The sequence below is a fragment of the Cynocephalus volans genome, chromosome 16, assembly GCF_027409185.1.
Source record: "Cynocephalus volans isolate mCynVol1 chromosome 16, mCynVol1.pri, whole genome shotgun sequence".
Classification (NCBI taxonomy): domain Eukaryota; kingdom Metazoa; phylum Chordata; class Mammalia; order Dermoptera; family Cynocephalidae; genus Cynocephalus; species Cynocephalus volans.
The window spans coordinates 49,389,594-49,414,144 of NC_084475.1; the positions used below are offsets into that span (position 1 = coordinate 49,389,594).

Consider the following 24,551-nt stretch of genomic DNA (forward strand, 5'->3'; position numbering starts at 1 on the left):
GTCTTTCTTTTGCATATTGTGTTCCCAGTGCTTTGCTGAAGGAGGAAGAACATAGTCCCAGCCCTGCCCATACTTTCAAAGAGACTTGGACAGGCCATCGAATGACAGAATCTTAGCCAAGGGGTCTCTTGGCTAGAGGTTCTGAGTCACTGTGGCTCAGTTTAGGGCTGCTGCATAGGCAAGACAGGCGGAGGGATGGAGGGCAGTTCCTTCCCCTGACTCTCAACCGTGACTCCTGGGGACTCCCTCCCACTACTGAAATTCTCCTCTGCCACAGCCCTGGTGAGCGGTCTTCAGGCCCATTACAGAGCACTGTAAGTGATAGGAAGCTCACTGCAATTATCAGGAAGCATTGGCTTTCTTTTGTGGACTCTACATGGTGCCTCTTTGAAGCACCCAAGAGCTGGTCCTAGTCCTTAATCTCTAGACCACATCTGAATAAACCCATTTTCTTTTCTACTCACAGCCCTTTACATATGGTAGAGAGCTGTCAGGTCTCTCCAAAGTCTTCTCAAATCCAACAAGACGGTCCTTATTCCTCCGTCTCAGAGAAGGAATGAATAATGACTACAAAATGGTTTCAGAATGCTCTTTCGTCAAGACACTCTCAGGATGAAATTTTCTTGGACAACATCCCTCTCAAAATGTTGCTCTTAGGTGTGAGAACACAGTGCTGCAAACACAGTCTGCCCAGTGCAAGCATGACAACTCTGTCCCTTTGGTCTGGACCCTGAACATTTACCAATGCAGCTAGGAGAAAAGTTAAATGAATTATTTATGCAGCTATTAAGAATCATACTTTCAAAAGCTATTCAATGATGCAATATAATAAATGGAAAAATCAGGCTCAAAATTGTATATACAGTATGATCCCAATTACGTATAAAAATATAAATATGCAAAGGAAAAATCCTCAAAGGAAATACATCAAATGTTACTGATTTATTCTGGGGAGTGTAATCATAGGTGATTATGATTTTTAACTTTATCACCTTATAGTTTCCATATGAGCATGTTTTTTTTCAGTAATCAGAATAAAAGTTTTTGTTTTATTTTTTTTAAAGATCCAAGGGGTGCCAAGGGCCTCAGCCAAGACCCCCAGACATCGCATCCAGGCCAGTGAAGCCCCACCCGACCACTGTCCCTCTACTCCCCTCCCCCTCCCTTTCCCACTGCTCCCCAACATATTAGAATGTAAAAAAAAATAAAAATAAAAATAAAAAATAAAAAGATCCAAACCATTCAGATAGCTTCCTTGTATCGTTACTCTTTCCCCCCAACTTGCCTTATCTGGATACTTTCAGATTGCTTTGTTAAAATTTCATTTTAGACCTCTTATCTCTTGAGGCATCTTGAAGCTCTCTGGGATATAAAGCCATTTAGTGTGCTAATAATCTCTGTTAAATGCTTCTGCTTTACACTCTAGTTTCCTTGTGTAGGCATTCTTACACTTATTTTTAAAAAATTTTTTTATTTAAAAAAAATTTTTAATGCCTGCATTTTCCAGTGCAGAGTTGCATGAAGTAAGAAAACCACATCTGTCTTACTCACTACTCAAAAATTCCATGTCGAATAAATGACTCTCCTGCCTGACTACTTATTAGCCATGTGACCTGGGGTAAAATGTGCTTTTTTACCTGACCAGCGGATATTGACACTTGCTACCTATTCTACCAGGTTGTTTTAGATTTTTAACTAGGATAACACGTCTGATCATGTTTTGTAGTTCTGCATGCTGTTTAAGTCATTCAGTTTTAGCATCCCTTCTCTCAAAGTCTGGGTGCTTGGTTTCTCAGTGTCTTCTTCACTATTTTTAATGCCAGGGGTCACCTTTTTCCTAGGGTTTTGTCCCCTCCCGATCATCCTCCAGATAGTCCCTGTTGATGGAAGTTAAATCCAGTCACAGTTCACCCACCTGCCAAGCAGTGTGCCTTGCTTTTCTGTTCTCCTCTCCTTTTAAGTTTCTATGAGCTCTAATTCTCCCAGCAGCCCTGCAAGGTTGTATTAATTTCTCCATCTTATTGATAAGGAAACCAGGACATAGGAGGTTAAATAGCTTGTGCATGGCAGCAGGTCTTCTGTGAGCCGACAGCCTGCCTCTAGGCCTTGGAAGCACTAGTCTGGCTGCTGCATTATGAAGCATCCCAAATACATCAGGCCACAGGCTCAGGAAGCAGAGCAGACACTGCGGAGCAGAGGGTAGCCTCAGAGGGTATGGGACGCTTTCTCTTCCCTCAGCCTAGCCTTACCTTTCATCTTTCTTTTTTTTAGCTTTTGGAACAGACATTTATTTTTAGAAACCACTGTGGAGAAATTTCGCCTCAAGCCTGTCTTTCTCCGTTTTGCTACATAAATTTTTATTGACACAATAAATATTTTATTCCCTTCATGCATTTTAACCCCTGCCAACAACTATAAAAAGAGGAGGAAATCTGTGCTGTATAGATAGAAATTTTTTGCTCTTATTTTGGTATGAAGAGTTACAGTCCTGGGGTACTTATATATTAGTGTCTGCAGGAAAAATAGCAGGATACAGCTAGCCCTGGGGCATCATTAGGGCCCCGGTGTTGACACTGTCCCCGGTGGTAGGAAGAGCTGCATGTGCAGCAGACAGAGATGCATGTGTGCACTGCTAACTCACCCTGTGACACCGGGCAAGGGAGTTAACTCCAGTTTCCTTATCTGTAAACTGGAGTTAATGATAAATACTAGGATTATTGTTGGGATTATTGAAATGTAATGTTTAAAGCAGCTAGCATGGTGGCCAGCACATACTAGAGATGCAGGTAGTATTTGTGGCTCTGGTGGTGGTGATTGTTAGTGGTGGTCAGTAATTTTGGTCAGCTCATTGGTCAGATGGTCCCTTAAGCACAAGACTTCCAGTAACACTTTTCTACCATACATCTTCTATACCTTTAAAAAAGGAGAGGTTAATGTATATGGACATACCACCATGAACACTTCTGATCTTGGAAGCTAAGCATGGTTGGACCTGGTTAGTACTTGGATGGGAGACCGCCTGGGAATACCAGGTGCCGTAGGCTTAAGGAAAAAAAAGAAAGAAGTAGCTGAACGATCTAAGAGGAAGTACCAGAAAGCTTTAAACATATAAATTTCCTATTTAAGTAGCTCGTATATCTGGTGCTTTTAGAAGTTAAACTTGGAAGATTTGCTGTTTTGGCTCCTGGTATAATAGGCATCAGCCCTGGGATCTTTGGTGGGATCATTCCAGAACACTCAAGAGGCAGAGGAAGGGACAGGGCTACAATCTGCCCTGCTCTTTGGCCACACCACTCAACATAGTTGGTGGGACAGCCTGACCAACCATGGGAGCCCCAATAAAATCACATGGATGATGCCAGAGCCTCAAACAGTGACCCACACAAAGCACTGCTGGACCTGCCAGCTGGCTTTCTGCCTTTGACACCTGTCTTTAAGGCCTACATTACTGCTCTCACCTCAACTTGTCCTGAGTGGGGACTCTATAATTAATTCAGTTGGTGCAGAGGGTAGTTTAATGTGGAGGCCAAGGCATGAGGAATTTTGGTTAGCCATCAGATGGAAGTCGTTGACACTGTCAGTGCGGGTGAGTTGTGGACACAGCACCTTCTGCCTGCTCCCTGTGATCACACACAGTAGCTTGTGCCATGGATACTCCTGTACATGTTTGAGTCCCCAGCTGGATCCCTTTGAGAGAAGGGATTCTGAAAGGACTGGGTCTTTTTGTCTCTTTTTTTCCCCACGCTGAGTTCAGTGCCCAGCCCAGAGCACACGGTATGTGCCAGAGGAGGCAGGAGGTCTCTCTCAGAGGCAGGTGATTCTCCCCTCACACTGTCTGGATGCAGGAATGCAGAGAATCTCTGTCAGCACAAGAGCCAATGCCCTCGTGTCTGCATGTGCCCGCTCCCTCTCCCCAGGGCCCTTCTGAGCAGGTCAACACCCCACTCCCCACATTGTCACCCTTGTTTCTAGTTACTGGTTTTTCTTCTGCTTCCTCACTTCAAAGGAACCAGAAAGATAATTTCCAAAAGAAGCTGCCTAACTTTGTACTTTCTATACCTTGTAAAGCTTTTGCATACCAGAATATTTCTTATAATCATAAAGATGCGGCTTCTTTTATAAGTATACCTTTTGAGGCTTAATACTGTAATGACTTTCAGAATAATAAAACAGCCTCCATCTCTGGGACTTCAGTACCTTTTCCAGTCATTATGTCCATTCTTGTCTTATAGGTGCTAACAAACCATTTGGTCTTTAGGAATTCACCAAATAATTCTCTGTAAAGACGACAATGTCTTTTCAAAGATAGGTATGGTCAGTGTCAGGACATTGGTGAAGTGTGGCTGGTGGAAAAGAGTTTGGCTGCTTGAGGAAGCAAGATGGGCATTGCTTCAGCTTAACAGCGACAACCACAACATCTTGGGGGTATAGAAAGAGGGTGTGTGTGTGTGTGTTTCCCTTAAAAAAGAAAGAAAGGAAAAATTATTAGAAGGGAAAACTGGACATCAGACTTGGAGTTTTCCCAGAATGATTAGTGTCAGTGTAGAAGCAGCTTGGCTTGAATGCATTAACTCCAAGCCTGAAATGACAGCATCCTGTAACCAGCACAGAAGACACTTAAATACAGACACCTTGGGGGGAGCATTCCAGATTTCTTTTTAAGCATTTTAGAAGGCTCTCACTGTAAAACAAACACAGAAGAGGAAAGGGTGTTTAGTTGGTTCTTTCTCCATATGTAGAATGTATTGTTTACACTGTGAGATATGTACGCTGAGAGATAATCTCCTGGAAAAGTGATTCTCTACCTGGCTGAACATCAGATTCCCTGGAAGGGCATTTGGCTTGGACCCACCTCGGACCAACTGAATCAGAAGTTTCTGTGGTGGTTCAGGATAGATTAACTGCACTAGAAAAATGAGTCTGATGTTGAATTTTTCAAAGCTGATGAAGTGAACTTTATAAATAATTTATATGCCTTTTACCAAGTAATTCCTGTTCTAAGAGTCTGTTCCAAGAATATAGTCAGTAATTTGGACAAAGATTTATGGAGAAAAACATGCAATAGTATTATACGAGGTTACTTCAAAAGTTCGTGGAAAAATAGAGTTAAAAGATAATACTAATCTTTCCATGAACTTTCTGAAATAACATCTACGTGATAGGGGAAAATTGGAATGACCTAAAATATCTAACAAAAGGAGAGGGGCTAAATTAATCGTGGCCTGTTCATGATGTTGCATATATTCAGTGAGGAAAATGGAGTTTCTAAAGGATAACTAATAACTGAGAAAATGCTCATAATGTAATTGTAGGTAATAAATAGCAAAGAATGAAATTATGAACATACACAAAAAAACAAATATTGTCGGCTGGCCAGTTAGTTCAGTTGGTTGGAGCACAGTTGTTGTAATGTCTGTCCCGGCCAGCCACCCCAAATTAAAAAGCAACAAAAAATAAATATTGTCTGAGTCCGCTTACATGAGGCACCTGGAATAGTCAAATTTGTACTGACAGAAGGTAGGATAGTGGTGACCAAAGGCGCAAGAGAGGGCGGGGGGAGTAAGGTGAGAAAGTTCTGGAGACGGAGGGAAATGATGATTTCACAACAACATTAATGACGCAATGCCACTGACTGTACCATTAAACATGGTTAAAATGGTAAATTTTATGTTATCTATACTTTACTTCAATAAGAAAGGACCCCCATCCCCCAAATGCTGTGGGATAAGGGAAGGAATATGGCAATACTGAGCTCGTGACAAAAGGCACCCTTGTCTGCCTCTTTAGAGAGAGTTCAGCTGTGCTCTTATGTGAAAGAAAGTAAAGGTGAGCCTCTGGAGGGAAAAGATTCTCTACGTATAAATGCATGTGTGTCTAGGATATCCTCCGTCTTAAAAAATGCATAGATGCAGAGAGAAAAAATCCAAATAGTGACAGTGATGACTGCTAGGTGATGGAAATATGGGTTATTTTTATTTTTCTATCCTTAAAAAATTCTGTGATTTCCCCTAATGAATATATAGCAGAAGCTCATAACAAAAGATTATTTTTAGGAAAAATCGCTTTAAATGTTATCTGTCTTTGCTAATCTCTACATGAAGGGTACTTAGGACTTATATTTAACAAATGGTCCAAAATGGTGTGTCCCTGTCAGAGTAGCCCCCTTGAGAGGCCATTCCTGCAAGGCTGCATTGCTTGAGGTGCTTAGGGACCAATCTTTGTGGTCTGGGTACATTCAGGTGGATGTCCTCAGAGAGGGCACATCTTCATAGTGTGGAAACTAGGAGACTGCTGTAAGATACCCAGGGCCCTGCCTTGTGAACAGGTAATCGCTCCCATCAATATGCTCCCTTCCTTTCTGGGGATATGGTTTTGCTCCTGGGCCCCCCGATCGAGGATTGTGTGGTGTGGGAAGACCCCCAGTTTTATATTCCATCGTTAAATGAAGGTTTTCTTTCCACCTTTGAGAGGAGGGATCTGCCATCACCCAAGCCAACGGTTACTGCTCCATCAGGATCATTTGTGGCAAGCTAAAGAAACTGGCTCTAACTGATCTGGGCTCTAGAGAAATTTAGTGAAAGGCTATTGGGAGCTTACAGAATCTCCAGGAAAGCAGAAGAACAAGGTGAGAAAACAGGGGAGCACAGAGGGGAGACTGCCCAGCTGGAACTGCGGGCAGGGCCAGGCCACAGACCCTGTCCAGGAAGGATAAGGCTGCCTCCCTCGTGTGATCAGACCGGGCCTGGGCTCTGCCGGTGCAGGCGAGTGCTGCTGCACTGCGCCTTCTGAGAGAGCTTGCCCCGCTCCTCGCTTCTCTGCCTCTCTAGTCACATGTTCTACATCCTGGGCAGGTACACCCAACTGGCCAGGCCCTTTTCAATGTCCTTGCTGCCGGGGATGCTGGGGAAGGGAGTAAGTGACATTTCTCAGCATCTGTAATGGCAGCCAGCTCTGCCACCCACTGAGGCTCAGGGAGAGAAGGAGTTTCAGAGGCTGGGCAGCCAGACACACAACAGATAGTCACAGTAATGATTCCAGAGCTGTCAGTCAGTCTTGTTAATCCCTGCCAGAGCCCAGTAATGAGCAGGTGATTATCTCTCAGAATGCTAGCAGCTGTTGGCATCATTTTGCTCCAGGTCACTTGAGCATTTTCCCCATGGGGGACTGTCAGAGGCTCCAGACTATATGCTGGTTAACTACTGGGAATTCATGTACCATGTCTTCATCTGGTGCAGCTGGGCTGATAGATGGGCTGCCTGCTCTGTGACTTACATGTGTTAGGAGTAGCCGCAGGGATGGGGGTCAGGGATAGGGCTGAGGCAGGCAACATTCAACCTCTAGGGGTCTTTTCAAGGGCATAGTAGAGTTCCAAGAATACAGGTGGCTTCAGAATTCAAATGCTCAGACTGCCAGTGGGCCTTTCTCTTTAGTTGGTGGAGCAAGTACAGGAGTTTGTCCCTGACTTTGGTGGGAATGTGATATGACACAGTCCTCTTGCCTGGATTGATGGCTCATCTTAACTGATCATAGCCAAAAGTCAACTCTTGACTGTGATGATTATTTCTGTCTTCAATTTTCACATCATCTATTTAACCTCTAGCTATGGGCTTACTGGCAACTCCAGACACCGGTATCCCTGTGAACAAGGCTCTGGTGGATTTTAGGAGAGTTTACACATCCCTGGAGGCAGTACAGCAAATGGCAAACAGCTATTTATGCCAGGTGAAGGCGACTGCATCAGGGCATCTAGACAACAACTGAGAAAAATGCATTAGTCAAGGTTTTAATGCATATAATTTTCCAGTAGAGGTGTTTACTTACTCCAATAGCACACTAAGATACATTTTTAGCATTTTGCATCCTTTAATGTAATAGATCATAAATTCTAGAACGCTTAAAAAATCACCCAAATCACAGAGAGATTGGGGGCAGGGGGGCCTAAAATCCTCATTTCAAACGTGTACTGCTGGTGTTGGGATCACACAGGTGGCCTGGTTCCTCATGCACAGCCCAGGATATATGAGCCAGCTGGAGACCTTTAAGAGACAGGGTGGACCAGCTTTCCACAAACTAAATCCCAGATCTTTCATTAAATCCTAATCCCTTCATTTTCAGACCTTTTATTTAATTTTTTTCAGATGTTTTATTTTTAAAAGAAACCTTTTTTCCCAAATGAAATCTTACTCAGAACCCATTCTATAAACTGAATCAAAGCTCTGGGTGATGTGATCATGAGGTACAAAGCTGAGGTTCTCCACATAGATCTCACCCTTTGCAAGGACCCTTGAGGCCCCCATCCTACAGAGCCATGGGGCTCAGTGAGACAGGCCTCCAAGCATGGGCGAGATGCCCTGTCTGTCCCTAGCTTGGGCAGCTGGCATTATTGCCTCCTAGTGCTCACACACAGTGGGTGGTCAGTAAATAGGTATTGAATTAGTGAGCGTAACAATTCTGGGGCACCTAGTAGCTTCTGTTTTAGAGGCATCAGGAAGGCCTAAATATTAAACTGTTCAACCTCTTTTCATCAGCACCGTGCTCCTAGTTTCATTCCTGTTTAAATGCTTTTCACTCCATGTACCCATAGAAAGTTTCTGGCAAAATCAAAAGGTGAGGCAGCTGATGAATTGACATCATTTCTTTATACAGGAAACTAGATGTTACAAAAATAAACTCTTGTGTTTTAACTCTGAGCTGCCTTAAATCCATGTGGAGAGTAGCTAGGGAGTAAATAATGAATTACACATACTAAGTAAAGTGATAAACAAATCAAAATATATCCACTTCCAGCTAAATGACCTGGCAAAGGGTGAGAAGGTAGCCTTCATGGCAAAGAACACTGCCCTCTTGTGGCTGAAGTGGGAGGGTCACAGAACATTATGTCTTGTTACATGGTTATTTTTCTTCTATTGTGAATAAAGAAAAAGTGCTGAAAGAGAGAAGATTGAGAAAGCAAACTCACACATCTTCCCTAGAGTTTGACATGAAAGATTAATTTGATCTTTGTGGCAGACACAGCAACCTTAGGTGGAGGCTGAGCTGTAAGGAGGCAGTTGAGGTCAGGCACTCTTAATGCCAAATTAAGAGTTGTTGCGAGGAAAGGGTTAATTGACGAGTAGTAAAAAAAGGTAGCAAACTATCTCAGACATTTAGTTTTCAAAAGCCTTTTTTAAAAAAAGAATTGCTTGTTACTTGGTAAAGTTGCATGCATCCAGTTTATTAATAAAGTTATATTTTTATGGTAAATTGCTCATATATGCTTTGTGCTTGTCTAGGCCCATTTTCTATGGCGATTTCCTCACCTTGGTGATAAGGTATCTGAAATTGCAGGTCAGAATTTTTTTGGGGGAGTTATATTTTAAAGGTTAATAAACTTGGGCTGAGCCCGTGGCGTACTCAGGAGAGTGCGGTGCTGGGAGCGCAGCGACGCTGCCGCCGTGGGTTCGGATCCTATATGGGAATGGCCGGTGCACTCACTGGCTGAGTGCTGGTCATGAAAAAGACAAAAAAAAAAAAGAAAAAAAAGGTTAATAAACTTCTGTTAAGGGTCAAATCTGTAAAATTAAGGACCTAAGTTATAAAGGAGTGCCTAAACTGTCATGCCTGGGGATTGTTTGTGGTAAGGTGAGTAAATGAGGACTGTAACCCCCTTATTCCCTAAGGCCTTGAGTTGTCTCTGCTGGAATTGAAGAAGGGCCCAGTAAATAGCATTTCTCATACTGCCTGAGGAGAAGCAATATAGAAAGAAAGGAGTCAGAATTTGGAGATTAAAAATACCACCTTTATTACTATTAAGGCAGATATTGGAGAATGTGGGTTATGTCTGTGGGCAAACAGTTTTCTAATACTGGACTTTGGAATCAGGCTTCCTTAGTGACACCTGGTGCAAAGAACTGCAGGCTCCTTTTTGTGGAAGGTGCACAGCAGAGTGCATGTTCTCTGCCTGCAGGGTTGCTGCAGAGAGAAAGGGTTGGGGGGCAAGCCAGAGGTCACCCCACTTTCTTGGCTCACAGCATGCTTAATATCTCAGAACACTTTTTACAGTGTCCCGAGGTTGAAAGAAATTCCTAACAATTCTATTAGGTAGGTTAGGTCCAAACAACTTAATAGTATCAGTAAGCTGGGTGTCTTGCAAGTGTCACTGTGTTTCCCCTGAAAGTATCCACAGAGTCCTCGTGAGTTCGTGTGGCACTCCGGGGTACCGTGACACATAGTTTGGGAAATACGGTCTCCTTCAGAACTGAACAATAAAATTAAGTCATTGGAAAGTAAAGAAGCAGCAGAAGCATTACCCGGCTGGGGCCCCTCCACGTGGAAGGAAGCTTTCGTGGAGGGAAGAGGCACGTTCACCTCCCCACCCCCACAGTTACCAAAGCATCTGGTGTCAGCTCAGAGCAATCCCAGAGCTGATGTGACTCCCTAACCTAGGTGACTGGACACATGTATTAAGTGTGTTCTTAGTAGTTAGGCCTCCCAGTGTTCTTAGTGCACATAAGTCTTTGCAAGGGAAATGGAAAGTGAGGTGCTGACCCACGGGCACACTCAGGATGTAGTCCCACAGCTGCCTTTTCAATTCTGCGTACCCCGACATCGAACATCATGAAGGCCAAGAATAAACCTATTTTCATTTGACTAAGTTAGATGCAGACTGTCAGTTCTATAGAGCCTCTGAGCACACTATTTTTTCTTTGCCTGTAGCCCTAAATGGAAGCATAATCTGTGGTTAGAAAAATGAACAGCTGGGCCTTTCATGTACACTCCTAATTCAACAATAAAATGGCTACTCCTTTATAAGGCAAAATTTCTATTAATAATAATAAGTAATAAATGGTGGATTTCTAGTCATAAACAACTAAATATTTCCTGTGTGGGCCTCTCACTTAAACCACAGAATGTGCCCAGTCTGCATTTATAGCTTGGTTGGTCAAGTATGCATTTCAGTCATTCAGACTGGCCTCATCAGTATAAAAACCAGTATTAGTAAATCATGAATTGCTAAATGTGCAAAAAACCCCCACAAAAACCAAAGTAGTCCAGTGTTTGATTCCTTTGTATTAAAATGGTATTGTGTCATACTCAATACATAATATGTATACATTTAAACATTTGCAAACTATGTGAAAATGTTTGGCTGTTTTGTCTGTACTCCCTTCTCCCTCTGTTAAAAAAAAAAAAAAAGCAACAACAAAAAGCACTTTCCAGGGTAAATTACCTGGGGAGTTTGCTCTGAATTACTGTCTTAGGAGGCAGCAACATAAAACAGAAGACCTGAAGTGAGGAGACTCTGGTTATGGGTGCCACCATGATCACCTATGGAAGGGAGCGGGCTAGTCACTTAATGTGAGATGTCGGCAGAAGTATGCCTATTTGAGGAGGTCCAGGGGTCTTTGGAAGAGGCGTGCTAAGCAGAACGACACCCACCCGACTTCACCTGCCACACTGCAGTGCCCCCACTTTCATTTCCCTGCAGTGCTGGCAAGTCCTACCAGCTCTGGTCTCACCCTGCTCCTCCCCACCCCACTTCCACCTGGGTGTCTTCAGCTCTTTTTCTCCCTTTCAGCTTCACTCCTGCAGAAATCCTGACAACTTAAAGGAGCCCCCTAGGAGGCTCAGTTTCCTTGTCAGTGAAATGGGATAATTGATAATCTCTGCCTACTTCATGGAGTGATTATAAGGATCAAAAGAGATGTATGCTAAAGCATTTTGTTAACTGTCAGGTGTCATAAATCATTCACTGGTCTATTTCTCAGCTAAAGCAGTTTCTATGCATATTTTAGTTACCCCGTGAACAATTATTTGTCAAATAGCAAATGTAAATGCTGCTGTGTTTTCCTTCTTGGATTATGGTGGTTCCTTTGCAACTTTATGATGTAGGCTGAATCTTTAAGTACTCCTTTGGCTCATATCTCTTCCCCTGAACACCCGTGCGAGATCATAATCCATAAAACAGAGAGGCAGTAACTCCTTTTAATTGCCAGGAGTTCATCATTTGCTAAGTTCTAAATGCAGTCACTTAAGCACTTGCCTTGAAAAGCTTGTCTCCATTTATTCTGCAGAGCCGAGACTGTGTGAAGCTGGGCCCTCCTGCCGAAGGAGAAGTCGTCCAAGTCAAGTGGCCTGATGGCAAACTCTATGGGGCAAAGTACTTTGGATCAAATGTTGCCCACATGTACCAGGTGGGTGCTGCCCTCTCAGTGATGCTTGCTGGGCATGAGAAGCCAGAGTGAGATGATAGATTGAGTGTGCTGCTGACTATAAGCCACGTGAATTTGGGGCACCTTTTATTTTATGAAGGAAGCAAAGATTCACTGTGTGATGACCCAGATTGAAGCTCTGGAGTTTTATTGCCAAGCTAGACACTGGAAGATTCTAACAATATTTGATGAATGGTTTAATTGCAAGGAACATGGTTCAGCCAAAAACAGATAAGCTCTTGGATAGTAGGTTTCTTTCCTGTGTTTCCATTATATGTGGAGAGACTTATTGGTTGATTCATCCCACCTTAAGCTAAGACGGTGATGGCTGTTCAACCAGCATCCCCTGAATTGGTGGCTTTTGCCTGAGAGACATACCCCACTGGGCGTCTCAACAAACCTAAACCAATGGTGCATTGGCACAGACGTGGATACCTAATGTCACAAGGAAGCTGGTGGTTATCATCCACCCAAGTTTAAAGGAAAACTTGTTTAATGGAAAGTATAGCTATCAGTTGGGCATTCTGTTCACCAGGGAACTCTACTTATTATTAGAGAGTGTGTATACAGTTAAAAAATGAAATTATTTTATTCCTACCAGAAATGAGAATGAGTTAAGCTCTAATAAGGGAAACAACATGGATAGCACATGTGCATTTATATTCCTTTAGAAAGGCTTTAAAAAGAGACAAATTTATTAGAACCCATACATTGTAATATTTTCAGTAACACTGACAGAAATCAACATTCTCAGGCTAAACGATAGAGTAAAAACAGGAAGATTGAAGTAAACAGAGAAAAGCAAGAATGTTCAGTCCTGTTGAAAAACAGTTTGGGAATGATAAGACTGTCAATTTCAGCAGAGAAATAGTTCAAAGACTGATAAGGAGCCAGGGCTTAAATGGAAGAGAACATTGTAGGACACTACATCAGGAACTGGAGCACAGTGTAATTAAAGGTGTTCAAAGAAGTTTGAAAAACTTAGGAGAGAACATTTTTTATGGCTTAGAAAAATCCAGGGGGGATGGGGAAGGGAGGACGTTATGTTTAAACATTGTGTGTCTATGTATAAAGGCCATTTTCCCCTTTGCATATGGTATTGGTAACAGTGTTAAGTTACAGATTCAGATTATTTATAAGAGGGTTGGTGCTGGAACTTCTTTGCATGAGAATGTCCAAAATTAGGCAAAAATTGCAAGACAGTCTGATAATACCGGAGACCCCTGGAAAAGGAACATTATTACATCATTTAAAAGAAACCAATTACATTTAGTTAAATATTAAATGTAAAAGTGAAGCTTCTTACATGCAAGTGAAGCTATTTGCTACATGAAAGTACCACATAATGAGGCCATGTTGAAATTCAGGCTAATTAGTAATCAGTGTGTTAACTTTGATTGAATTTATGATGTCCTATCAACATAAAACTATGGGAATATTTATAGACTCAATGAAAAAGTTAAGACTAATATTAAAATTGTCTTTCAAGCACAAGTAGTTTAAAGTTTCTCATTAAACCAAGTGGCCCTTTGAGGTCATTTAGTGTTTTGTGTCCAATTATTCAGCTTCACCATTGAACAAGCAAAGACATTTATAAAATAGATATAACGAAAGTACCTACTGCACAGTGCTAAATATGCTAAGTATATGCATTTTTTGACCCTTACAGTCGTTCTACATAATGGATATCACTGACTCCTATTTTCTAAGTGAGGGAAAAAGACTTAGTGAACAAATTTTTAATAATTTGTTTCAGAGCATACAGACGGTAAAGAGAAGGGTCAGAATTTACTCTCAGCTCTGTCCCAACTCGGGTGAACAACCATCCCTACTTTCCTGGGACTGTCCTTGCTTTTAGTATTGAAAGTACTGCATCTGGGAGACCCCTGAGTCTCAGTCAAACGACGATGGTTGGTTACCCTGGTCTTAGTATACCATACTCCCTTTTAGTTTTATATAACTTCCTTTTACTCTTTTAGAATTTTCAAATGATGGGGCCGGCCCGTAGGGAGAGTGTGGTGCTGATAACACCAAGGCCACAGGTTCGGATCCCGTATAGGGATGGCCGGTTAGCTCACTGGGTGAGTGTGGTGCTGACAACACCAAGTCAAGGGTTAAGATCCCCATACTGGTCATCTTTATAAAAAAAAAAATCTTTTTTTTCAAATGATCTAAAACAAAGTAGGCACACGTGTTTCTAGCTATGCTATCAGATTGCTTAAATGAGATGACATCTTGGCTTAATTAAATATTAAGGAAACCTTTCGGCTAAAGCCAGTCCAAGAGAAAAAAAACCCTTCCCATCCTCAGCCTTCGAGAAGTGACAGGGAGAGTATTTCTGTGACTGAGACTTAATTCCACCCTATTGTTTAGCTTAGTCAAATGTTAGCAATAGATGGATAAGAAGTAGTTTAATTATACAGTCATGCATCGCTTAATGATGTGGATATGTTCTGCGAAATGCATCGTTAGGCGATTTCGTTGTTGAGCAAACATCATAGAGTGGTGGTGGTGTAAAACCTGGATGGTGTAGCCTGCTGCCCACCTCCAGCTCCCTTATAATCTTAGGTGACCATTCTCATATATACGGTCCATTGACCAAAACTTTGTTGTGCAGCACATGACTGTACAGTCGATCATTAATATTTTTTTCAAACTTCAGATTTTTTTTATTAACATAGCACAGCTACATGGTTTAACTTACCTTCTGACTATACGTACAAGCATATTTTTATTTCTTAACAGTAAAAAATTCAGACAAATAGAAAAGGTAGGGATTTCCAAAATATCATAAGTGGTTAAGAATTAGAGCACATTAGGTATTCTGCCTGATTATATCCCTTTTATTTTCTCCTCAAAGAGTTCATTTTGGATTAAACCTCTACCCACATGCTCTAGGTTTCTGTTAGCCAGTGTCATTTACCTTTTCTCTGACAAATCTCCTAAAAAGTTGGAAAAATTGGTTATGAATTATTTGCTGCCATTTGGTTAGCATGAGAAAAAGTTTTAAACATTTTCATTTTACATGATAATATGTTTTCACAAGTTGATGGGGTTCATATGTTGTGAAGTTGAGAAACTGGAATTTTCCTAGTTTATTTGATTGAATTTGACAAAAGTCAGTTTTGAAAATTAAAACTCTATAAGAACTTAAGAAATTATTTTATCTGGATGGATGATTATACAAGAGTAAATATATCATCTTTTCTTTCACAAAGAAGAAAAATTCTCCCTGTTACGTTGTCAGAGCCTCTAAAACCAAATGGTGCTAACAGGCCTGGTCCGCCTTAATGCTAAATTTGCCACAGTCTCATATTGTAAGAAATCATTTGATCAGCAGCTATTTTTCTTTGTTTTTAACCTAGGGGATAAAGTTTTCATATCACATATTCCAGGATACACATTTTCAAAAATTTTGGCCTGTTTTAAAATGTATTTTCTTCTTAGTTTGATAAGGGAAAGCGCTTTTCTTACTTCCTTGGGTGTTGGCTGGTTCTCTTCTTTGTACTACTTGAGTCCATTTTATCTTTTTTTTATGTAGTTAATTGGAATGCTTAATAAATGGTTCACACTTTATTTTTATATGTATCATGATGTCTTATTTTGCACTAGGTTGAATTTGAAGATGGATCCCAGATAGCAATGAAGAGAGAGGACATCTACACCTTAGATGAAGAATTACCCAAGAGAGTGAAAGCTCGTTTTGTAAGTGCCAGCAAATGCCACCTGGGGACCACCAAGTGAATTTTTGTCCTCTCTCTGTATTTCCCAAACTCAGCAGGAAATATACTTGGACCTTTGGATTAATTTTAAAGAAAGCCAGTACAACTTTTCCCTTACTGAAACCTATCAGTAAACCTCAAATTTGGCCAAAACAGGGAAACTCATGCACATGCCTTGTTTTTCTTCTACTGAAGTCAAATGACACTTCTTTGCATTAACATTTGCTGGCACTCAAAAATAATTATTGAATATGTGCTCTGTGCAAAGCACTAGGAGCATGCAAAGATAGCATCAAGGCATTTGTGATCTTGTTAGTAGAAGCAGCATTCAAAGAAAGTGTTTAGTAGTAGATTAAAGGGGATCGGCATAAGTGAATATCTTAGTCTCCTGCAGTCTTGTCATATACCGGCTAACTTCTGTCTCTGAAGGTCACTGATGTTGGTGTCAGCTCATAATTAAACTAAGCTGTCACTTTCACAGTAAAGGAGATAAACAAAGCCCAAATACTAATTGTGGGGATACTAATGCAGTTTTTTAAGAAAGAAAATAATTGTTTGAAGGCCTGTACATATCATTAAAAGATAAATTAACATGGACACATAATCAAAATTGAAGTTGTTAAAATTCACAATAATTTAGGCTTTGTATTATTGTATCATAAAGTATTTAGTGGACCCTGAAATGAAGTCAGTGTTACGCATTTAGAATTATATCCACTGCATCTGCGATATAACTCCTAAACAGAAATTTGGATGGATGGGATTTTTCTGACTAATCTGAAACTTTTGTTTTTTTGTATAAATGAAACTCTTAGTTTTCAGTGCATGCTTATGATATACTTTTCTGCAGTGATAGAATTATTATATATTATTCTGTTACTTTGGGAAAACCAAGGGGTTCCTCAGATGTTCAGTTGTATATCCCTCTCCTTTCCTGTCACGTGGGATCCTGACAGCAGGGTAACTGTATCGTCAGCTGTGAACTCTGCTGCATTCATCAGAGGACAGTCCTTCAAAGTGAAATAATCAGGGGAAGAGTGATAGTAGCAGTATTGCCACCCACCTAATGAGAAATGTGGCTTCTGGGGGACCCAGACACCTGCAAATAGATTAACCACCAGATAATAACTGCAAGAAAGAGAAAATTAAGTATTCCTATTATAAGGACATCGGCTAAATCTTAACAAAGGTCTAAAAATACCTAGGTAACTTGTCAGTGTTCCAAGATCTTGAAATCTCTTGAGGAACGCTTTCCCTTCCAGGATGTTAGAGGTGGCTGCCTCTCACTCTGTGTTCCTGTCTTCCACGGACTCTCCTCCAATCCCCTTCTTTTCCTTTTTTAAATCTAGAGATTTAGAGGATGGGGAATGGAGTGTGGCCTTCTGGAAGTCTCTTAGGTCTTTGGTTTTGCTAAGCGTCCTACCAGCTGAATCTTGTAGATTTCCAATACCATTTCTTTTTCTTTTTTTTTTTTTTTGTGACCGGTAAGAGGATCGTAACCCTTGCCTTGGTGCCGCCCGCACCGCACTCAGCCAGTGAGTGCACCGGCCATCCCTATATAGGATCCGAACCCGCGGCCTCGGCGCTCCCAGCCCCGCACTCTCCCGAGTGATACATGGGGTCGGCCCCCAATACCATTTCTTAAGCACAGAAGAAAGCTCGTTTCTTTCTACTCTGATCACAATCTCTTTGTTCCACCATAGGTTTGGCTCTGATACCAGGATGTCTTCCCATGGGGCTTTGTCTGAACACAGCTCCTGAGTTTACCAAGTTTACTGAACAAGCACACCAATGTTCAACTTTTTTTGTTTCATTTTAATTCTTAGATAAAATTTTCGAGTTAAAAAAAAAAAGGCAATGAAAAATTATAAATCACATACATGCAGCCTGTTGTGCCAAAAAGCTGAGCCTAGTAGAAAATACCTTTGGGAACAAAGGCTCTCGGTCACTAAATCCTGTTGGCCTCCTCTGTTGTTATTGAATCAAAGACCTCTGTGCTCTTGTTATGCTAACCTGCTTTTCCTCCAGCTTCGTATATAACCCTCCAGGCCTTGGTTAGTCTGTACATGACTGCTATTTGTTTTCCAGTTGGTGAAACAAATCTAATTGGAAAACTCATCGATGGAAGATATTTCACGGTGTAGAAATCTTTTTTGTTTTTTAAGGAGGTGGATTAGCAGCCCTCGTCATAGGCCTTCATGTTTTAATGGCTTCGGCTCACCCGGACACACGCTGACTGGGGAGAAATTTTTCAAAAGCGTCAGCAGTCCACCCCTGTGATTGTGCTGGATTCTTTTCCCCTCACTTCAGAAACGGCCCCATTACCTTTTATTGTCTCACAGAATAACCATAGCAACGGTGCATAATTAGCTAGAGCTCCTGGTAAATTGGTTTTATTATTGTATTGAAGAGGCCGACTTTTGCTGTTCCTGCACAGTTGGCAATGCCTTCTTAGATGTTTTATTTTCTCCTTTCTTTTGATAACTTTTGCACTTATAAAAGTGAAAAATTACTCTGAGGAAGTGTTTTGCCAAGAATGGATGAAACAAATATATTTTCTCCTAATGGCAGAGGGTACCCAACTGACCCACAATCTCTGAGTTTTCTTCCCAAGTGAAACTAGGTAGTGTCTGGGGGAACCCACAAAGGTAGCCTTCTCCCTGGATAACTGTCTCATGAACTGGCAGGAGACATGCACAGCTTTACACTCGGGTCCATTTTTAGTTTTCAGGCTTCTTTGTAGCTATTCCCTTGAATTTTTCTTCTTCATGATGGACCATGTATTTTCAAATCCTAAAATCTAGTCTTTGCCTCTGTTGCCAACCTGGGGAGGTGGTGTCGGTGACAAAGTGAGGTATACTGTGCGTTGGTGTCATCAGTAGTCACCCACCTTAGTGAAAACCAGTTGGGAATGCTAGGAGGCCAAACATTAGGATGTTAGGAAGCAAAAATAGTGCTTTACTGTCACAGAAAAAGCCCACATGCCTTCATTCAACAGACACTGAACAGTGACCAAGTGTTGGGCCCATTGCTTGGTGTTGGGAACACGAATAAAATTGGGTCCATAGTCAGTAGTATCCTCCTCTTCGTGGGGTTTCCCCAATAGGAAGAAACTTACCTGCCCCTTATGTCTGCCACTGTCTCCATGCTGCTGCGTTGATGTGTGAAAGGTTGTAGGAACCCAGAAGAAGGGCCCTCAAGTTTGCCCTTGGCAGAGAAGATAGAATGTCCTCCACAGAAAGGAAATAGTGTGTCCAAAGACAGAGAAGCTCGAGGCCCCGAGCCATTAAAATGTGGCCAGGAACTGCAAATAATTTAGTGTGACCAGAACATGGAGTAAGATTATGCTAAGTTACGTAGGTCCGGCCTAGGAAGCATGCGTGTGTCTTAAAGGCATGGGGGCTACTGAAAGATCATAAGCAGGGAGTATAGTCATGTAGTTAGAGAGTTTTTCTCGTAGTGGTTCTGGGGGAAGTAGATTGGGGCGCAGCGTTTGTGGCAGTGGTTTGGGAGAGGAAGAGTGTGAGGGCTGCACCATGGGGTCAGAGGGATAAAGAAGAAAGGACAGAGGGCTTCACTGCATGTGTCGGGGGGTCCCAGGCAGGGTGAAGACAAAGCCGACTTTTGGGTTTCTGACCAGTGTAACTGGTGGATGGGAAGGGGGTGCCGTCGGGGAACATAGGAAGGGCAGCTGTGAGGAAGGAGACTTAGGGTTCAGTTAAGGACAGCCCCATGTGAAGTGCCTCTGAGACCAACACTGAGATGCCTGCTGTGCAGGTGGACACGCAGGCCCGAGCGCAGGTGCTCTGAGCTGCAGGGAGAAGCCCGAGCATTCTGGGAGTAGATGCAGGCGTTGAAGCCTCGCGTGGTCACAAAGGCCTGAGGCGCATGTGCAGAGAGGAGGCCACATGCAAGGCCCGGGACGTCGGAGTTGAGCATACGATTAAGCAAGGGAACCCCTGAGACATTAAACATGAGCAGCCAGAGGAGGAGGAGGGGAGACCTGCCAAATGACAGAGAGGGCTTCAAGCAGTAGTTAGGTGACAGAATAGTCAAGTAAGTTTAGGATAGAAAAGTGTCATAGGAATTAGCAACTAGGACTTCAGCAAAAACCATTTCAGAGAAGTGGGTGGGGGCAGAGAGCCAAAGTTAAATAGGACTAAGGGTGAATTAGAGGTGACTTGACAAATTTGACAAAGATCACGTTGGGCAGGAGCTAGAGGGAAGATGGAGAGTGAAGGAGATTTAAAATAAGAAGACTTTAATTCTGCTTTTGTTTGGGGAGGATCCCTGGGAGTGCAAGTGGGGGAATAGTTTGGAGATAGTGGAGAAAGTGGCACTAGATGGAGCCGCTCTGCCCACAGGGCAGAAGCAGGTGGGGAGGGCGAGGGAGAATCCAAAGCCTGGGGTTGGTTGGGGGTGGGGGCCTCCATGCTGCCCCCAGCTGACTGAGTCAGCTCTTTGTCCAGTCTTGTGATGGTCGAATGTCATGCCCTTCTGCAGTGTAACACTGGCTGCTTTTAGTCCACAGCCTCTGATATGCGATTTGAAGACACATTTTATGGCGCCGACATAATCCAAGGGGAGCGGAAGAGACAAAGAGTGCTGAGCTCCAGGTTTAAGAATGAATATGTGGACGACCCTGTGTACCGCACTTTTTTGAAGAGCTCTTTCCAGAAGAAGTGTCAGAAAAGACAGTAGTCTCCATACAACACTGCAGGCCACAGAGCAGCTTGGGCCAGAAGAGGGAAGATGAAGGGACAGCTCTGGGGCTCTGCCATGTGTTTCGCTGGGGTACGTCACGGGGTGTGTCTCTGACAGTGGTAAATCAGGCTTCCAGAGTGTGGCCACCAAAAATACAAAACACACATGTTATTAATTGAACACAGCAATCTGAAGTCATCCTCTAGTCTTGCTTCACTTGTGAGCAATTGTCTTCTGTGATCCCAAAGACTTTTTCTAAGGGAAAGGAAATAATAGTGAATCACACACTAGAAAAAGCCACCGCTAGAGAGGAGGTGGGTCCCCAGGTATGGCTTCGGCCCTTTGTCAGGAAACACATGGAGACTTCTCTCCCAGCGTCAGCAGGCGACAGCCTCCTTACCAGGTGGGAGGGTGATAATTTATGTATTTTCCACAGTCAGGGAAGGACTCTCACTTATTTGTTTTAAATGGCAGTTTTTATAAAACATTTTTAAAACACAAATGGCATGTATGGTAGTGAGATATACCCCGTGTGTTATCTGTATTTCCCGTACAGAACTTTTACATTTTTTTATATTCCTATTACTTTTGATTGTGTCTGATGAGAACTGAGTTGTTGGCCTTTGTGAAATGAAATTTTTGGCTCTTGAAGAATTCTTACAAATTGTACGGTAATTTTATATATTTAAAGAGGGAGATCTGGGGCTGTTATTTTTAAACACTTCTTTTTCATAATACTCTGAGTAGATATTTATAAAAATATGTTTCTTTCATTATGTGTTTGTAAAATTAGAGTTTAAATAAATATGCTTTGATGCATAGTTTTGAACTAATGTAACATGATTTTTCCTTTTTAAAACAGCCTGAAAATGTACTAGTGTTTGAAAATAAAGATTTCCATTTTCTCCGATCCTGTCTTCTAACTTACTTATTTGTCTGGGTTTAAACTGATAGAAAAACAAGTTTTATTGGGGAGCTAGCTATCAAGATCTACTGTGGCCCAGGGCTTTCAGACCTTTCTTTTCTCACTGACTTTTTGCATAGCTGTGGGTACATTATGACCGGATCACTGGACATAAAGGCTTATCTGCCTGTCCACATTGCCAGCTGAACTGTTGTCAACTCCTTCTTCTAGGCTTTGAATAAATGTGACACTCTTGAGTCTGGAGCACTTTTCCTCCCAGATTTTCTGGTCCCCTGTTATCATTAGAAGGGACTTAGAGATCCTCCAGTTCCTTCCTTCATTTTATAAATGAGGGAGTGGAGGATAGGCCGGGAAAGGGATGGCCCAAGGGCACACAGTCCTTAGTGAATGCCTCAGTTAACTAGGGTCACAATTACGCTACATAACAGACAATCACAAAATCTTAGTCCCCTGTGGCAAGAAGCATTTATTTTGCTGAGGGGTCTGAAAGTTGGCTGATCTAGGCTCAGCTTGGCTGGGTAGCTGTGCTGACCTTGGCTTGGGCTAGCTCTCACATCTGCTCCTGTGTCTCCCGTCAGCCTAGTGGACCCAGAGGGCTAGCCCGGGATTGTTCTCATGTCAATGGCAGAGGCAGTAGAGCAAGCGAGCTCAGATAGGTAAGCACATTTCAGTCCTCTGTGGGCTGTTGGTTAACATCCCATGGGCAAAAGCCCAGAGTCAGGGATAGGGAGGGCATTTCAGAGTTTCATGGCGAAGGGTGCAGAGGTGTCCTGTTACTGGGCAGAATGAAGAACTAAAGCAGTAATCACAGCACCAGCTGAAACTCACTCTCTAGACAGCTCACTGGCTGGGAGTTCATTTTCCAGAGTGCCTCATGGCTGAACTCTGAGCTGGGGTGGAGTCTGCCAGCCTTATTCTCTGTACAGGGACCAAGCATTCCACGTTCTCTACCAGTATAGTCATACGTATATTCTATCAAGTAATCAAGCCTGAATTCTCTATCTCTGGTTTTTGAATGGAACTGACTTGCTCTTTCCATGATATGCCAGAAAAGTAGGCCTGTGTAAGGCATTAAGAGGAATTAATCTAAATAGGATCATTCATTCTGTACAAGTTTGCCTGTCAGCAAGATTTCTGATTGGTTGCCACAGGGAGAAAACTTGCACATTCCTATGTGATCTCAGATACAGCTGTTTTTTATGGTCTCACTTAACTAATGTTCCTATAACCAAGTACAGCTGTATATGGCCTTAGCAAAATAGTGCCGGCCACAAATGCACCCTGGCTATTGAGAAAGGCACCTTTGTTTCACTGCATTCTGCATAAAGTGGTTGTTAGCTCTATGAGCAGACAGACCATTAAAGCTTTTTAACTTACTGTATGACATTTCAATTGTAATTGTAATTTCTTTGCATTACACTAGCTGCGTTTTTAGTGCTTGTGTATAGCATGAAATCAGTTAAAGTCCTTCTAATATTAAAAAAAATTGCTTATCTGTGACAATTCAAATGTAATACTAATTGCAGTCCCTTTCTCTGGAGGTTATGGGATTAGTAAAAAGTGCCTGGTAATATTTCACAGCATTTTAATTCCTTTATGAGTGTTTGAAATGAGAGCAATGTGATCCTTGTCAGTTTACTTTTATTAAGAGACTTTTTTTCTTGTCCAACTAGAGAGAAATTGAGAAGCATCCAGTGACATATCACATGGCTTCTGAGAATATAACTTGCTACTGGGTTATAGTATATGAAAATGTGAGGACTCAGAATACAAAACTATGTAGGAGTGAATGGGTCTGCCACATTTCCCTGTACCCGTCCAATGTGAAACATGGCCATTCATGAACATGTTACTGTAAATGCCCTGGAGATCTTATGAATAATCATTGGGGTAGTATCTGCAGCAAGATAACATTGTGCTTTATTTTTGCCTTTAAGTAAAAGGGATCTGAAATGAAACAATCTTCATTTCAGATATAAATCAGCCCCATAAACTTGAAGCTAACCAGAGATCCTGAGGCATTCTCATTACCTGAAGTAATTGGTTGGTTGCAAGACTCAGTTATACTATAGTCTTTCTGAGAATTCAGATGTGCAGTCTTCCAAAGTGTTACCCATTCCCTCGCACAGCATGTTGTAGGGACATACAGCTCTGACCAGCGGGGAGAATGATTTCTGGCCCCTGAGGAGGCCTGAACTCTCCAGCAAGTGGCTGATGACTGAGAAACCCCAGGCTCCATACTCTGAAGGTGTGGGTCTCCTTGAGGAAATGGAACTGCATCAGGAGCAGCTGATATTAATGATGTATTGAACATCTCTCGTGTGCATTCAGCCTGAAGGCTTTCTAGTGGCGTTTATCTTATTTAGCCTCCCCAATAAATCAGCAAAGTATCATTTCCTCTTTTATGGAGTGACACTAAGGCTCAGAGAGGTTAAGTGACTTTAGATCACTCAACCTTCTCAAAGCATGAAGAAAAAAAAGATCGTAAGTCTAACCCAAACAAAAGAAATTGGATGAGTAAGTCTGAAGTTCAAAAGTTAGCGCTAGAGATATAAATATGGAAGGTATCATCTTTATTGGTAGATGTTAAAAAATACAAGCAAATTACCTTCTGCCAAAGGCAAAAACAATAGCAAGAGAAAGCAGATCCAGTGGTTGCCAGGGACTGAAGGTGGGGGAGAGGATTCGACCACAAAGGGGTATGAAGGAACTTTTTGGGGCTGATGGAAATATTCTTTGTCTTGATTGTGATGGTAACAGCACAAACAGGTATATGTTTGTAAAAATGCATAGAACTCAACACTAAAGTGGGTGAACTTTACTATATGCAAATTACACTTCAATAAACATGACTTTTTAAAAAAGTAAGTAAAAATTTAGGAGAGTGTAGGGCAGGCCACTTGGGAAGAGAGCACTTCACATGAAAGAGAAGCAAGCAGAGATTGAAACCCTTGGGAGGGGAGTTGGGTAGGGAGAGAGCCTGTGAGTGCGTGCCGAAAGGGCAGTGAG

At 42.1% G+C, this 24,551-nt stretch overlaps 1 protein-coding gene and 1 pseudogene across 1 annotated transcript in view; both read left to right on the forward strand.

Moving 5' to 3' along the window:
- The window catches only part of KDM4C (lysine demethylase 4C), a 371,099-nt gene extending 349,782 nt beyond the window's left edge, over positions 1–21,317 (forward strand). The window contains exons 20-22 of the mRNA XM_063080305.1: positions 12,054–12,173; positions 15,804–15,896; positions 20,438–21,317. Of these exons, the coding sequence (XP_062936375.1) occupies positions 12,054–12,173; positions 15,804–15,896; positions 20,438–20,614 (390 nt within the window). The 3' untranslated portion in view covers positions 20,615–21,317. The remainder of the gene's footprint in view (positions 1–12,053; positions 12,174–15,803; positions 15,897–20,437) is intronic.
- Positions 2,936–3,044, forward strand: LOC134365267 (5S ribosomal RNA; annotated as a pseudogene).
- Positions 21,318–24,551: the final 3,234 nt, after the last annotated feature.